The sequence below is a fragment of the Oreochromis niloticus genome, linkage group LG5 (assembly GCF_001858045.2).
Source record: "Oreochromis niloticus isolate F11D_XX linkage group LG5, O_niloticus_UMD_NMBU, whole genome shotgun sequence".
Taxonomy (NCBI): domain Eukaryota; kingdom Metazoa; phylum Chordata; class Actinopteri; order Cichliformes; family Cichlidae; genus Oreochromis; species Oreochromis niloticus.
The window spans coordinates 5841354-5858264 of record NC_031970.2 but is presented as its reverse complement, the minus strand read 5'-3'; the positions used below and the strand labels follow the sequence as shown (position 1 = coordinate 5858264).

General features: G+C 40.9%; 1 protein-coding gene across 1 annotated transcript in view; it reads left to right on the top strand.

Annotated features, from left to right (window-relative positions):
• kif5ab (kinesin family member 5A, b) overlaps positions 1-15998 on the top strand; it is a 73299-nt gene extending 57301 nt beyond the window's left edge. Inside the window, exons 25-30 of the mRNA XM_019359358.2 lie at positions 4339-4555; positions 5881-6217; positions 7672-7733; positions 9964-9991; positions 10392-10474; positions 11436-15998. Of these exons, the coding sequence (XP_019214903.1) occupies positions 4339-4555; positions 5881-6217; positions 7672-7733; positions 9964-9991; positions 10392-10461 (714 nt within the window). The 3' untranslated portion in view covers positions 10462-10474; positions 11436-15998. The remainder of the gene's footprint in view (positions 1-4338; positions 4556-5880; positions 6218-7671; positions 7734-9963; positions 9992-10391; positions 10475-11435) is intronic.
• The last annotated feature ends 913 nt before the right edge of the window (positions 15999-16911 follow it).

Genomic DNA, 16911 nt, shown 5'->3' with positions numbered 1-16911 from the left:
AACCAAACAACCTCTAGCGAAGCGGATGGCACAACACAGAAGAGCAACCTCATCAGGCCAGGACTCTGCAGTTTATTTACACCTACAGGCCAGTGGACACTCTTTCAATGATGAGGATGTACACATCCTGGACAGGGAGGAACGCTGGTTTGAGCGCGGAGTCAAGGAGGCCATTTACGTGAAGAGGGAAAGACCATCTCTGAATCGAGGAGGGGGCCTAAGGGTACATCTTTCGCCATCTTACAACGCTGTGATTGCAGCCATTCCCCAACTCTCTGTGAATGGTACTCATGGCCATTGATCAGTGTTCTTTGATCAGTGGGTTTTGGTCAGTGATTGTTGATCAATGGTCATGGGAATTTGCATAATTATGATTAAGGAACTGACCTCACAGCCCATTGTTCCTTCAGTGGGCTGGTTTCAGTCATTATGCAAATGTACTGTTTATAAGGTTTGGGGAAACCTGCAGTCAGCTGAGACTGAAGAAGTCACTTGGATGAGTGACGAAACGTTTCTCCCACAAAACGCTACGTCCAGATGAACAGATTCAACTTTTGGAGATTTACTTTCCTGGATGACTGAGAATGCATCAAGACATTCTAACACATGGATATGTTTTGTTTTAAACCATCCCATTGTTGCCCTGGCTTTATGTTTAGGGTCGTTGTCCTGCTGGAAGGTGAACCTCCGCCCCAGTCTCAAGTCTTTTGCAGACTCCAAGAGGTTTTCTTCCAAGATTGCCCTGTATTTGGCCCCATCCATCTTCCCATCAACTCTGACCAGCTTCCCTGTCCCTGCTGAAGAGAAGCACCCCAGAGCATGATGCTGCCACCACCATATTTGACAGTGGGGATGGTGTGTTCAGAGTGATGTGTAGTGTTAGTTTTCCGCCACACATAGCGTTTTGCATTTTGGCCAAAAAGTTCCATTTTGGTCTCATCTGACCAGAGCACCTTCTTCCACATGTTTGCTGTGTCCCCCACATGGCTTGTGGCAAACTGCAAACGGGACTTCTTATGGTTTTCTGTTAACAATGGCTTTCTTCTTGTCACTCTTCCATAAAGGCCAACTTTGTGCAGTGCACGACTAATAGTTGTCCTATGGACAGATTCCCCCACCTGAGCTGTAGATCTCTGCAGCTCGTCCAGAGTCACCATGGGCCTCTTGGCTGCATTTCTGATCAGCGCTCTCCTTGTTCGGCCTGTGAGTTTAGGTGGACGGCCTTGTCTTGGTAGGTTTACAGTTGTGCCATACTCCTTCCATTTCTGAATGATGGCTTGAACAGTGCTCCGTGGGATGTTCAAGGCTTGGGAAATCTTTTTGTAGCCTAAGCCTGCTTTAAATTTCTCAGTAACTTTATCCCTGACCTGTCTGGTGTGTTCTTTGGACTTCATGGTGTTGTTGCTCCCAATATTCTCTTAGACAACCTCTGAGGCCGTCACAGAGCAGCTGTATTTGTACTGACATTAGATTACACACAGGTGCACTCTATTTAGTCATTAGCACTCATCAGGCAATGTCTATGGGCAACTGGCTGCACTCAGACCAAAGGGGGCTGAATAATTACGCACACCCCACTTTTCAGTTATTTATTTGTAAAAAATGTTTGGAATCATGTATGATTTTGGTTCCACTTCTCACGTGTACACCACTTTGTATTGGTCTTTCACCTGGAATTCCAATAAAATTGATTCATGATTGTGGCTGTAATGTGACAAAATGTGGGAAAGTTCAAGGGGGCCGAATACTTTTGCAAGCCACTGTATAGTGACAGAAACAGGAAACATTTTACCTGGCCACACCTAGTTTGAAAATTAAGACCAATGACCAGGTTTCCTCTGACCAGGGGGCCTGATTTCCCCTCTGCAGGGTTGCAGCAGTAAATCAAAAATGTCTGCGATGAATATGTGCGGCGGACAAAGAGACACAGACAAATTAAAATACAGAGCTGTGTGCACTGTTTGTCATTTCTCTCCTGTGGGCAAAAGAAATGCTAGCGCGATCAATCATCTCACTACACCAAGTTCACATGATAGTCTCCTTGAAAACAGAGCAGCAGGATTTGTTAACCCCCCTCTCTCTCCAGGGAAAGGACGCCTCACTGCATAAAACAGTAAGACTTGAACACTCCTCATGCAGGTGCAAACAGGCATTCTCGGTCTTTTCTCCGCACTCTGGCTTCCACACAAACTCTAAAAACCAACCTTGCTCTCAGAAAGTCATAAACATATGCACACACCTCATATTTTTAATATTCCTAAATGGACTACCTCCGTGGACTAAGTGTTGGATGTGCTAAATGTTCTGCAGGCTGGCAGATTGGTGAAAGCTGCACTGCAGCAGTTTGTCAGGCAGAAAACCAATCCTAAAGTGGCTGCTGGGAGACTCCATCCCATCCACCACCTGCTGATACTGTGGGAATGGAAGGCGAAAGTCATGGTCATAAATCAGCAGTAAAGTGATAAGGCTTGCAAATGGGCAGTGGACAGTACACCAAAGCTGCAAGTTTCTCTGCCACTGCACAGATTTAATCATCTCTGTCTGTCCGTCTAACTTTAAAAACAGAGCAATCGTGACTAAAATATCTCACAAGCAAACAAACTAACGCCAACAAGCCACAGGTGAATATCCCAAACACATTAATGCTTTGGCTGTTAGATAACCTTGCCCATTGTGAAAAAATCTCAGCTATAGTGCTCATTATCTCTGCAGGGTATGGATTAGTTTGCATGATCACACAGAAGCAGACTGTCAGTATTTAGGTGCTCACTTATTACCTTTCGCGTTTAGAGGAAACATGCAGCATCAGGCAGATTTAAATCATTACATCCTCGTGTTGATTTACCTTCATGACTATAAATATAAGCACATTATAAAATTAACTAACAAGTGCAGATATGGATTTTTTAGGCCAACGCTGTAATATATGAATATTTAATGCAAGGTATGGCCACCTCTGGATATGATGCAAGTAGCCACCTGTCTGTGCATGGACTGCACAAGTGTCTGGATCAGTTATGAGGAACTGCTCTCTGTTCCCGGTTGAGTGCAGTGGCATCGACCCTCCATGTCCCAGTTGTGTTTTTTAGGAGTCACACTGAGACTAAATGCTTGGACGGGGAATTTCTGGATATATACAACTGATCCAGAAAGACCTGCAGTACTCTGGCAGTGTGGGGTCACACATTGTCCTGCTGAAAGTGCCGCAGGGGCGGAGTGCTACTGCAAGAATGGCACAACTACAAGTTAGAGCACCTCGTCTCGGTATTACTCTTCAGGCACATTTCCACCAAGTCAAAATCAGATCACAGATTGCCTCATGTGTCATGGACATCCAAAGATCAAACAGCAGCTCAGACACTCATGGCAGCATCTAGCATGCCAACTATGTTCCTTTAAAAATACCCAGTTTAAAAGATCCATTAAACCCATGGATTTAATACCTGTTTAGGATAATCATAATTATATTTATCTTAATGTCACACAACTTTTTACAGCATCTGCTCGTCAAAAGTGCACAATATTCAAGAGGATTGTGATTCTATTCTTCCCTTCTGATCTGCTTAGGCTAATTCATATTCTCATGATGTTTTGAGGCTCTGCTGAGATCTGAGGTGTAGAGGAACAGCTGCCAGTCCCCTCTAAAATACCTTGAAACATTATTCATTCATTCATTTTTCTGTTTGTGTTCAGGCCCATTATTTTCATTCAAAACAGAAACTTATTTGTGCTTAGATGGAGAAAATATTTCTACAGAGTTTTCCTACTTTTTCCTGGTTGTAGATTTCTGATAGACTGGCTCTGCGTTCAGGAGAGCTGGAGTTCAGACTGAAGTAGTGTTTTTTACAGCACTGGTGTCAGTGTGGGCTGTCTCTTCCTGGTACAATTTTCAGGTTACACTTGATGTTTCTCTGTTCCACCCAGCTGCACCCATTTGACCCTAACTGATCTGAAATGGTTCATTTCAGATCAGTTATGGTCACACACTTCCTATGCTCCACTTTTTGTACTCTGCACTATATTCTTAGTAAAAAAAAAATTCTTAGATTGCAAAACATATGAGCAACTCTTTTTGGAGGCCATGGTTCAGGAAGTAAAACAGGTCATCTACCAATTAGCAGCCAGTGGATTGATCCCCTGCTCCTTTAGTCTGCTTGTAAAGGTATCCTTGGGCAAGATACTGAACCCTGAGCTGCCCCGGTGCATTCATCAGAGTGTGAGTGTGTGAGAGTGGAGGCCTGTAGTAAGAAAGTGCTTTGAATCATAGAAAATGTATAACTGTCTTTCTGTAGTTATAGCTTGTTTTTTGCACAGTAACATGTCGGATTTGTGTTACAGCTGGTACGTGACAATGCAGATCTGCGCTGTGAGCTTCCAAAACTGGAGAAACGTCTTCGGTCTACAGCTGAGCGAGTTAAGGCGCTCGAGGGTGCGCTGAAGGAGGCAAAAGAAGGAGCCATGAAGGACCGCCATCGCTACCAACAGGAGGTGGAGCGAATCAAAGATGTGATGAGGGCCCGCGCTCCCTTCCGCCGACCCCATGCTGCGCTCATTGGTAACGTATACAACTTGCTCACAGATTCAAAAAAACAGCTGCAGTCAGCTAGAAATTACATGACAGTGCTGCATGTGTAATTTCTGTAAAAGCTTTGCGATTGCTTTAACACTCCAGTATTTTCTAATCTGTCGGTAGCTGTAAAATGCATCCAATCATTTAGTCTGCAGCAAATTCACAGCCACGGCATCCTTTCATAACAGTTTAGAGACACATATGAAAGCTGTTTCTCGTGCACATAAATGCAGTCTCCTCAGTAAGTGGGCAGCACAGCACCTGAAAAACATCAAATTTAAATAAACCGATTCATCAGAACATGTCGGTAAATCCACTCAAATGTGGTAAATCTAAAAGTCAGTCTAATTTTCTTTTATGATGTGATGTATAAGCCCCAAATTCAACAATAAAATAAGGGGGAAAAATGCATGCAAAGCCCATGCCACTTCCTTTGGCTGCACTGTAGGAAGGATATAGTACATATATCCTTTCCAGCACTACATGTGTGATGTTGCACATGTAACACCGTTGTGCGTTTCATCTCCCTCCCATCAGATCGCTTCCTTTGTAATGCAGCATGTGAGAAAAATCATTCAGCATTGTGCAGCCATTCTTTTCATGTCCCTGTTGAGATTTTCCCACAAGCAGCATCCATTGTGTGCTTTGCCCTCTCTGCTCTACTCATCTGTTGTCTCCTTCCTACATTCCTCTTAACATATCACCACATTTTCACAACCTGCATGATCGAGCTGCTGCCCTTTTCTGAGTTCCTTTTCCAATCTTGTTTCATATTCAGGAAGCAAACATGCATGTAACTGAATTCTACTGCTGTGGAATGCACAGATATGAAAAGAAAGACTGTTTACGTTGCACCGAAATGAGAAAAGAATTTACGTAAACAAAACAAAAAGCTGTCGAGAGAGTTTTTGCATGAAAGAATGTAACAGTTGGTGGAACATTCGGCTTCTAAGGATTTACGCAGTAAGCATATTCTCCTGAAAGAAACGCGAAACATTAGAATAACAGTGTAATCCATTCTGATCACTAGCTCGCTACTTCAACTCAGGGTAATTGCACTAAAGAAATGAGAGATGCATGTGCTGCTGTGATGAGAAAATGAGCTATTGATTTAAATGAGCGCTTTCAACATAATGATTTTCATTCGAGGATTAAAGCAAAGCAAACGAGACTATCTGTGATATTTCGCCTTACATTAATATATTTTCAGTGTTGGGCTTTAAGCGTCATCCTATAGGGCAAATTAAATATGTCTGACTTTACTGGATGAGTGAATCAATCAATACATTGTTCTCTGTTATCACTTACAGCCAAGCCTGTACGCCCTGGCCACTACCCAGTCTGCTCTCCCACCAACCCCTTCTTTATCCGAGGCTTCAGCGATCAGCCCATTGCCTTCTGCAACGCTGTTTTCCACAACAGAAACCAAGCAGCCCCTGCTCCTGCTGCTCCTGCTGCTCCTGCTGCTACTTCTGCTCCTGCTGCTACTTCTGCTCCTTCCTCTCCTATATCTGCTTCTCCTACTTCTCCCTCAACACCAGAGAGTGAGCCCAGGCTACCTGAGTCCATCTCCAATCAGAACAGCCCTGCCAAACACCTCAACTTCCAAAACAATGATGCACATGACAGCAATGTTCAAAACAATATGTGAGTAAAACCAGCTGTTTTGGCGATTTTAGTCACTTTCTGTGGTTCTTACCATATTTCACCTTCTTGACTTTAATTTATAATAGGTATCATGTAACTTTAACTAAGCCACACTTTCTGGCTTTCTCTGGTTTTATATGAGATCGTAATGAGGGACAGTACCTGTATGCCTCTTATTGTTGTCTGGGACTTTCCACGTAACTGTCTTTGACAAATTATCCAAAGATATATGAGTGTTTACTCAGCCCCAAAAGTTGATTCTGTTCATCTGGACGTAGCGTTTTCAGTGGGAGAAACGTTTCGTCACTTACCTGGATGATTGAACTTGCGTCAAGAGTGTTTACTAACCTTTTTATCTGACTTACACCCACAGACCAGTCAGACTTACTAAAAAACCCAACTTCTTTCATTTGAGTCATTTAGTGACTGATATCACCGGTTAATCCATTATGTTTACATAATAATTGGGTTTGTACTGTTAGCTGGCACTTTGTCCATATTTTCAATTTTATTTATAATCTTTTAATCCATTAGGATTAACTCAGTGAATTAGATTGTTTGAAGGAATTTGTTTATCCTTACTCCTGCCTAAACATTTCAAACATGTATTTGCCTTTTGACAATTATTTTGCTTTTCTAAATCTATGCCTTATTCGTGTCTTTAGCATAACTTGATGCTTGAGTGATGTGAAAATCCTTCACATTTTGATACATGCCAATACTATCAATGAGGCAAACAGTTTGAAAGTAAATTTTTGATATGACCACCGTTACTCTTTAACAGAGCCTGAAGCCTCTTAGGCAGCTTTCTTGTCATTTCTGTAAGCTGTCTTCAGGAATAGTTTTCCAAGCTTCTTGAGGGACATTCAAAGCCCTTCTTTGGATGTTTCTGCCTTTTGTTCCTTTTGCTGTTAAGGTGACCCACACTTCATTAATGTTGCTGTCCAGGCTCGGGGCAGGCCAGTCGATCACTGATTTATTGGTTCATTGTGTGTTTTTCTCTATTTTTTTTATTATCCAGGTATGCTTTTTTTGTTTCAAATCACTGTCGCACTGAAAAACAAAACTGACTGAAATCGGAGACAAAGAGACCAAATTCCAAAAGAAAATTGTTTGAAAGACTTTCAGACAGCCTGTGGACCTGTTGCTCAGGATAACTCGTAGTGATATCATGTAACAGACACACTGGTGCATGCTTTGCCACCATACTTGGCCTAAGACTTTTGCACAGCACTGTATAAAAGCCTACAAATGAGTTCTGTCTGTTGCCGTTCCAACTGCATATAATCTGCCCTCTGCTTTTGAAGAAGTCAAAAGTCTTCAAGATCATAAAGTTTTCATGTTTTCCAGTTACTTCAGCTGTTTCATGTAATGAAAAGTCCTGATTATAGCTCAAGATTTTAAAGATAACTTTCACGTAATGTTGACACGTGCTTGTGTTTCTGCTGTTACAGGCCTCCGGCTGAATCAGAAAGCCAAGCAGACAACGCTTCTGAAATGCTCGATTCAGAAAACGGTGAGCCCTGTTCAGATAAAGCCTGTAAAAATTAATGAGAATTTTTATAATCGCAATCAGCAGAGGTAAATGGATTTATTTTTATGACTGTTTTTTTTTCTTTTTTTTAAGTGATTGTCATTATGCCATCATATAAACCATTATGTTTGAATGTTGCTTTATATACTCTTCCAGATTGCTGGCTGTTAAACCAGTGATTGCCCTGCTGCTGTCATAAACCTTTCTTTTTTGTGCTTTTGCGTTTGTGTAATGAAGTTGTAGTCAGTAGATTTAACTCTCACTCTGAGCCAGTGGGAAGTAAAGTCAGGGATTTCTTCTCCTTTTGCATAGAGTGATATTAGCAGGATACAGATGATCGTTTTTGTAAAAATTCAATGAAAAATGTGCAGTGAACTGCTCCCGCTGCTCGGGGTTTTTGTTTGAGGCAAAAGCTTTTTGTGTCTGTGGGAGTGTGTGAGTGTGCGCGCTTGTCTGCACCCGTCGGCGACAGACTCTGGAGGAGATGGATTAGGCTTGCTGTGTCATTACTCAGATAGAGACAGGTAACCGACAGACAGGCTGCGACGCCCACCTCAGCTTCTGACCCAGTGATGACAGTTGTTGAGTTGTGTAACAACACCACACCTCTTTCATTCCCAAGGAATATCAATAAAAGTCAGAAACGGGGTTTGTGCCAATAAATCAGTCTGCTGCTACAATATGAGCTTTTAATTAAATATCATAGATCACTACTGATTTTCACTACCTTAAAGCCTGATTGAACCCTTAAAGGATTTAATCGGGCTTAGTTGAAGTCTGGTTTCACATTATTATTTCTTCTTCCATTATTTCTTCCGCAACAATACTGTGGAAGAAACGTCAATATTTTGCTCTTTTTGTCTGTAAATTTCGGATTTTTTCAGCTGTTTTTTATTCATTCAGATTTACTTCTTATTTTCCTTCATACTGGGCAAATGTCTACTGTAATTATTATGTAATCAGACTTTTGAAGCCATATTTCTTCTGGTTCATCACTACTATTTACCATTGTTGTACTTGGTGTCATGAATTTCAGTGAGTTATGAAAAAATGCACATCTCAAAGATCAGCAGCCTCTTATTTCTTATTTATAGCATGTTTAAATGTAACCTTCACAGTTACGGTGTCTACATGTGCAACATCGCACAAGACAGGATAAGGATTTTTATTAACTGTCACAATATTTTTTTCTACTTAGGGGATTAAATTGAACAGGCCTTATAATCCAGTCAAGCGTGATGTCCCATGATTGCATCCATCTCATCAAATTGCACACAAATTAAATAAAGTTCCTTCTGTGCATAACAATGGATAAATCCACAGAGGCTTGCTAAAAACTGAGAAGCAACTGAAGTGTCTTGTTATGTTTTGTCAATACGTTGTCATGCAGAAAGGCCAAGTGGATGTTTGGTGAAATGAATCTCTGTCACAGTAATTCAGGGAGAATGCCAGCCTCTGAGGGTTGAGTTAATAGAGTCGCTGCTAGGACTGAATTCAGTTCATCAGGTTCTGCAGGATATAAAAATGATCCAGGAACCAGCATTAAAACTAGACCCAATTTCCCAAGAAAGTGTTGTTGGTTTTCTAGTAATAAAAGTCCTTGGGAAGGTTGTACTTTAATGCAAGGACACCTTAGATGGGAAACACGAGGCACTTATGGTCAAACGGCAATGTTTGCCACTGTTTATCGGTCATTCGTTCAAGCAACATTAAATGGCCTGTGTTTATGTCCTGTAGAGATGTTACACAATGAAAACTCTTCAGGTGCAGGTGAAAGGTACAAAACCTATAAGTGACAGTCAGTATTTGTGTTACCATGGCGTCGTTCATTCTGGTAACTTTAATGATATATTAGTACTATAGAGAATAACCTAATGGCCCTGCCCATAATCATTCCCTAAGCAGGAAGTTTTGGGCAGCTAAACCTGTGCTGGTGCTGCTTTTCCATCCTTGCCTTACTGATGGGGTTGCCAGATCAGTAAAGTGCTTGTAAAATATTCTGTTTAGTCATTCAAATGTGAGATATTGGTGTCTAATACAACACATTATGCAGCTGCTTGTTCCAAGGCCGTCTATCTTCACTTTCACATCAGGCTGTTTTAATTGAGCTTACGTGTCTGTTACAAACCCACTTTTCCTCCCTCACTTCACACGCCACCAACCTTGTCACTGTGCACCTGCCTGCCTCCTTATGCACTCTTTCTGTCCACAGGAAACACCACAGATATCAATGACAACAGGTAAGACCTGAGCACTCTTTTTAAATAACTGCAAAGCACCTGCTGGTGTCTGTCGCTGACTTACTGGAGGGTAGAAATATTGGTTGTAATTAGCTGTCATTTGATTTCAGTGACTAATTAAGTTAATGCACTTAGTAGCAGTAAATAATGGTAGAAGCATACCATCACAAACTGTGCTGCCACATTTGTCTTGCACGCACTGATCACACTTCTGTTTTAGAATGAGGACTGTAAAAGCATTGATTTGACTCTTACTGCCATTTCTTTCTGCACCGTCGCTGCCCCCTTGTTGCTGTCCCTGCTACTGCTGCTACTGCTGCTGCTGTGGATGATGCTGCAACGGCCTGTGATTCTGCTCTATCTGTCTTAGCATGTGTCTGAATGTGAATTCTGTATCCAGAACTGATGTGTGTGACAATCAGGACCCAGCTAAACTCTACAGTCTGCAGCCAGAGGCTTCAGCCAGCTAATAGTCCTGAGCAGGTAAGAAAGCAGAATGGGAAAGCTATTTATGGAGAAGATACACTATTAACAATTCATAACCATTCAAATTGGTCATTATTTAAAATGGTTATGAATGCTGGTTGTAGGAGAACCCTGTGAATTTCTCGCCAAGAGCCCCAACAGACTAGAATCAGCACTGACAGATTTGGTAGTAGGATGCATAGAAGCGTGTTAGATAATGCCCGAGAATGTCCGAACGGACACTTTCCTCAGTTCATCGTGCATCTGTGCTGTAGTAAAACGCGATTAGAATTGATGTATCGGGTCATGAGGTCTTATGAATCAGCACTATTTCTTTAAGGCTGCTTGGCTTCAGCTCTTTGGTGCTTTGTGGGCAGCTGTAACAATGTGAGAAACCTGGGTGAGTTTTTATTTTAAGAGTGTGAGACACTTTGCACAAAAATACCTAACAGACATGATCTGTACACACCTTCCTTTAAAAATACTTCACTGTTGACAGTGAATTGACCTTATTTAGGAATGCATAATTTAATTTAAACTGCAATCATTTTCTGCTGATGTTAAGATTAATAATCTTAATCTTAATAGACTTAATGTCCAATATGCTATATATTCCTACACTCTGAGGAATGTAATGAAGATGAGGGGACGTTATTCTAACTTTTCAAGTCCTTTCAGCTGGAGTAAAGTTTGCAAGCGAGTAAATACAAGTCTTCCGCAAAGCTGCTGAATTTTATGTGCTGTTAAATCTAAATCGTGTCCCAGAGTACACTGTGCAGTTCTCAAATATAAGTAACTCCTTAGTAAAGACACCAGGTATAAAATGACTTGAGACATGTTCCTTCTGGCAGTGATGGCATGACTCACTGGCTGCTGTCTCCTGTCTTCTGCAATCCTTTGCTTTCACCGTTTCTCTCAAATGTGTCTGTCGCTCTTATTCACTATTTCTGTCTATGTCTGTCTCTCTCTCTCTCTCCAGGCAGACCTTTTTTCTGAGGCCTCTGTAAATCTGCATGCAGCTGATCACTGTCCTCCCAGACTCCCCTTCCTCTCGCATCCTCCTCACCTGCTGTAAACAGACCTCCTGTGTCTTTTTTAGGCACCCTGCTTGTTTTCTTCGATCCTTTCTCGTTTCTGTATTATGACGTGTGGGGTGTAACAGTTTGACAAGCACTGCATCTCAAATGCCTGACCTGGCAACCTACACCTGTGATGCTGCTGCACCCCCTCCCCCATGACTGGAAATACGAAGGGACCACAAATAGAAAGGTGGGGAAGAGAAAGTGCCGTGTGGTAGGTTTCCACTAGGATGTGCTGTTTGTCTCAGTGAAAGACTCAGTGAGGGATGTCAGCATTGAGCATTATGATTATTATTAGAACTATCATCAGTATCATTAATAAACATATGGAATATCTAAAAGACAAAAAATACTAACAACATGAAAACAGTGTGATCCTTGCGATCACTTTTCTGATATTTATACTTTTCACTGCATGTTGATTTTCAATGTTGGTTGTCAGCATTTTTCAAAAAATATGTATTAAAGAGGAAGAACACTAGTGAAGCAACAATATAAACATGTTAAAGTCCCAAAACTAGTATAGAAGACAAGCATCGAGATGTGTGTGCTGTTAGTACCAAATCCAAAAGCCAACAATGCCCTAAGCTGTCTGTCAGAAATCTGTGACCTCCACAGCCTGTCTGTGGCTCTCTGTAAACTTTCAAAAACAGGTCGTGCCTATATTGTGTCATTTTTCAAAGGCTAAGTAATTCCCCCAAAACATTTGAGGACTGCTCTTTTTAGCAAATGTTAGTCAGTGTACTTGTTAAGGACTATGCTCAGTCATGGATTTAAACACATTTGGTGCTCTGGTGAGCATTTACCGCAGCAGGATGATGTATGCAGGACTTACTAAAAATACTCCACGGTTCATAGTGATGAGGAAAAATGTTAGAAAAGTGTGAGAGTGTGGCTCAGTGATGAGTTTTTGCACAGCGCATAGCCTGAGAGAAACGATATGAGTATTCATAGTAAATCAAGTCCGTAATGTTTTGAAGGCTACTGATGCCAGGCAACTACACTCACTGGCCACTTTATTAGATATGCCTGTGCAACTGCTCATTAGATATCTAATCAGGAAATCTCATGGCAGCAACTTCATGCTTTTAGGCATGCAAAAAAGGGGAGAAAAGCACGGTGCTGTGTTGGTCTGAGTATTTCAGCAACTGCTGATCTACTAGGACTGAGGTACTCAGAAGAGCATCTATAAGTGCACAGCACATCAAAGTTTCAAGCAGATGGACTACAGCAGCAGAAGACTACACCAGGTGCCACTCCTGTCAGCTAAGGACAGGAACTGGGGCTACAGTTTGCATGGGCACTAAACTTGTGCAGCGACTTTCAGAAGGCAGGATCCGAATTTGATGTAAACAACATGAAAGCACGATTCCATCCAGTCTTGAATCAGTGGTTTAGGTATGTGGTGGTGGGGTAATGGTGTGGTGGATATTTCCTTGGCACATTGTTGAGCATTGTTTAGCTGCCACACTGACCATGGCGTACCCATCAGCTTATTTCTACTTCCAGCAGGATAACGAGTCACAAAGCCAAAATCAAACTGGCCTCAAACTGGTTTCTGGAGCATGACAGTTCTCTGCTCAGATGCCCTACAGAGTCAGCAGATATCAGTCTGAAAGAGCACCTTTGAGATGTGATAGAGCAGGAGTCACATCATGGATGTGCAGCTGACAATTCTGCTGCAGCTGTGTGATACTGTCATATCGATATCAACCAAAATCCCTGATGAATGTTTCCTGCACCTTGTTAAACTAATGCATTGAAGCACTGAGGCAGTTCTTCAGCCCTAATAAGTGGACCTAATAAAGTGTCCCTTGAGTTTAAAATACTCATACACACACACACACACACACACACATATTCTGTGGATGATACTTGGCCAGGGCTTAATATAGACAATAAACCTATGAGACTCCAAAAGACTCTTTAAGGCAGAAGTTTGTGCTTTATCAGCCTCAGAGGATACATTGTAGCAAGTTTTATCTGTGAGCAGAAAGTAAAGACAAAAGCAAATGAAGACAGACTGTTTTATAAAAACTCATCGTGTAGTTGTAAAGGCAACTTTACGCTGTAAATTATCCCTTAAAACTGCCTGTCAGGGATTGTGTGTGAAATATTTAGTCACTGTCATGTTATGCAAGAGCATGGCAGAGTGGAAAAAGTGTGTAGCAACTATTTTTATACTAGCTGGAAAGAAATATATATTATTTATCATTTGCTCTACTTCATATATTTACTGGCTATTTATCTTTAATTTGTAACGGTTGTAGAGTGAAGAATTATCATTTTGTTTTGATGTGCAACTGTATTATTTTATAGTTCCTGTATTGAATCATAAAGATCTGAGATTTCTGCAGTTTTGTGTGAGCGCCGCCGTTCCAAGAAAGGTTTAAAAAATGACTAATCTTACGGTTCTTTGCTGAACCACCTCAGAGTGAAACCAAAGCCCCGACTGTAGTGAGTCACTTAAATAGGATCTTATTCTGTGCAAGCTCTAAGCTCTGCTGGAGACATGAAGCAAGGGTTACTCCAGGTTATCAAGAGCTGAAACAGTCCTGTCTTATCCTGCTGACTCACACATGCGCACATGGATGTAGCACCTCATCAGTCAGTGAGGTATTTGACCTTTGACCCCTAAGTACAGATAATGTATCAGTCCCATATTGATTGGGTGTAGTTTTCTGAGCACATAGGGTGGCAGTTCACTCGCACACTGACGGTCAGTAGCTCCACACCACCCGTCACATTCTCTCTGTGCACCTCCTGATCAGACAGTCAGGATGGAAGGGTCGAAGGTGACAGTGGACGCTGAGCTTTGCGTGTCTGTGTGCAGTTCTGTATATGATTGTGTGTATTCCACAGATAAAAGCTGTCTCTCATTAGCAGAGTTTTGCACCTGCTTCTAACCAAAATGGACCAGTAATGTTTATCAAAGCAGTCTACAGGTTAGTGTGCATGAACAACATATTTGTCTTTAAGAGGGACGAAGGAAGGAGTTTTATTTTCTGAAGTGCACAACATGTTAAGTGTGGCCGTGTTGCAGACATACACACTTCCTGTGCTGTGTGGTTTCTGAGATAAAGTACGTCTACTTCACCCTGTAATAGTGTTTTTCTACAATGTTATAACAAACATTAACTGTATATAAAAGATGGACATCACCCAGTGGTTTGTAAAGTTCTGCCATGAAGTCTTGAACTGAGCTTGTTGGCCTTCTCTGTGTTTTTGCTTGTAGTCTGATTTCAAGAGTCGACGCTCCTGCTCTAAAGTATACCCAGCTTTCTCTTTCTTTTTGATTCTAATCAGAACCATAATTGATAAAATGAACAACATATCGTATTTGATAAGAATTGAAGCTAACCAATAAGAGTTATCAGGATAGTGTTTGCTGAGGTAATGGGGGAGGGAACTGAGGGTCACTTTCACATCAGATTGTATAGACCTCTACATAATGTGACGTTTTATTGAACCCTCAGGAGTCGGACAGACTGTAGGTTTGATCCACTCTGGCTTCACTTTTCAGACTCTGCAGCTATGTCCTCCTTTCATATTCAGTATACGATGAAAAACATAAGGATTTATCTATGTGATATTGTTCAGTACCATTACCTAACCTGCTTATGCTTTGGTGGGTCAGGCGGGTGGAGGTGGGGTGTGGTCCTAAGGTTACCAGTCAACACACAGAGATGGGCTCACATCCACACCTGTAGACAATTAGGTCACCAATTAACCCAGTTTATGGATCTCTTTTAATATCCTAATTTTAACTGGCACCATAAAATATTTAATTACTATATTACTATATTTTTTATGGTTGTCCCTCTTTAACACAAAGATGTTACTTGTAACAGATAATTCTTATTACAAGACTGAGGCTGAGTGAAATGTGTGTAGCATTCTAATTATTATTACATCCCTTTAATTGCCCTTTAAATCAGAGTATTTTTTCATCATCTGTCTTTCTAAATGGTAATAAAAGGCCACTGAACTTTTGAAGTTGTGTGTGTGTTTACATAACCTATAGAAACCGCGAGTTGAACATAAATGACCTTCCTCGTCAGCACGCTGTCGCTGAAAACAGCCTCCTGAACGTGCACTGTGGTTGCTGATCAAACTGGAAGTGTTTGAATTACTGTGTGTGGATCTACGTTTATTTTATTTTTGAAAAACAATTGTTCTGTTTGTCTTAAAGTAATTGTAACAAATCTAAAAAATATTCCGACAAGATCAAAAAATTGTGATACTGTATCCTGAACATGCAGAAACAGAACTGCAGGAATGGCCGAGCGGTTAAAAAAAGACAGAGGCGATGTGTCTGTGTTTATTTGTACAACAGTGTATTGTTTTATTTGTTTATGGCGTGTGATTTAGTGCATGAACTACTCTCTTCTGTAGCTGCTGAGAAACAGCACTGTTATTTCATGAACTCACCTTTCAATAAATATGATGCTGTGTACAGAGGATTACCACACGCTCTTGTCATTATTCTCCTTTAATGTCATTTGTAAAAGCCAAATAAAACATTATAACGTCAGTAACCTCTGCAGCTCGCAGCCCAGGAGAGATAAAGCAGCTTTAAAACCAGCTGCACCAGTGAGGTCAGTGCGACCTCACAACAAATCCCCAGCAAAATACTGGAATTAACATTACCTTGACCCTTGTAAAGTCTTGTAAAATGTGACCTTATTAAATTATAATTAAAAATGTACATTTTAAAGATGTTATGTTATAATGATTTTCTACCATTTTGTTCAAACTATGTTTATCTAGTGTATTCATAGTACTGTCCAAGTTCAATATTTTGATTTTTGAAACGAGGACACCAAACAAACCATAGAGTTTGTTTGAGAACACATTTTCGATTTAACAGTTTCACTTCAAGTTGAACGAGCACAAAGTTTGGGGGCTGTTTTAAATCGAAATAAAATCAGTATGCAATGATTTTGAAATCATTCTAACCTTGTATTTATTTGAAAATAGTAAAGAGTTTCTGTATTTACTCCAGCTGTGCTTCTTACCAGAAAGTAATTTTGTACATTTATCATTAGTTTAAACCGAGAGATACTTTTCAGATAAATAGACAAATACATTAATACAGTACATATATGTTTGTGTCCTGGGTTTGAATTCACCAGCAACAACACAGTACACCGTGACTCTGACATGGATGACTGGATGGACAGACAGACAGACAGACAGCTTTCCTCTGGAAATGTTTTGAGCTTTGAACAAATATTTGTTTCCACAATGCATAATTCTCTCAAGTTCACCTGTTACTCCTGAAACACACACACACTTTTGTCCAGTTCATTCATTATCTACTCTAAAGTTTTAACTGGAGCAGATCAGTGTGGAAACATCACCTGGTTTCCACAC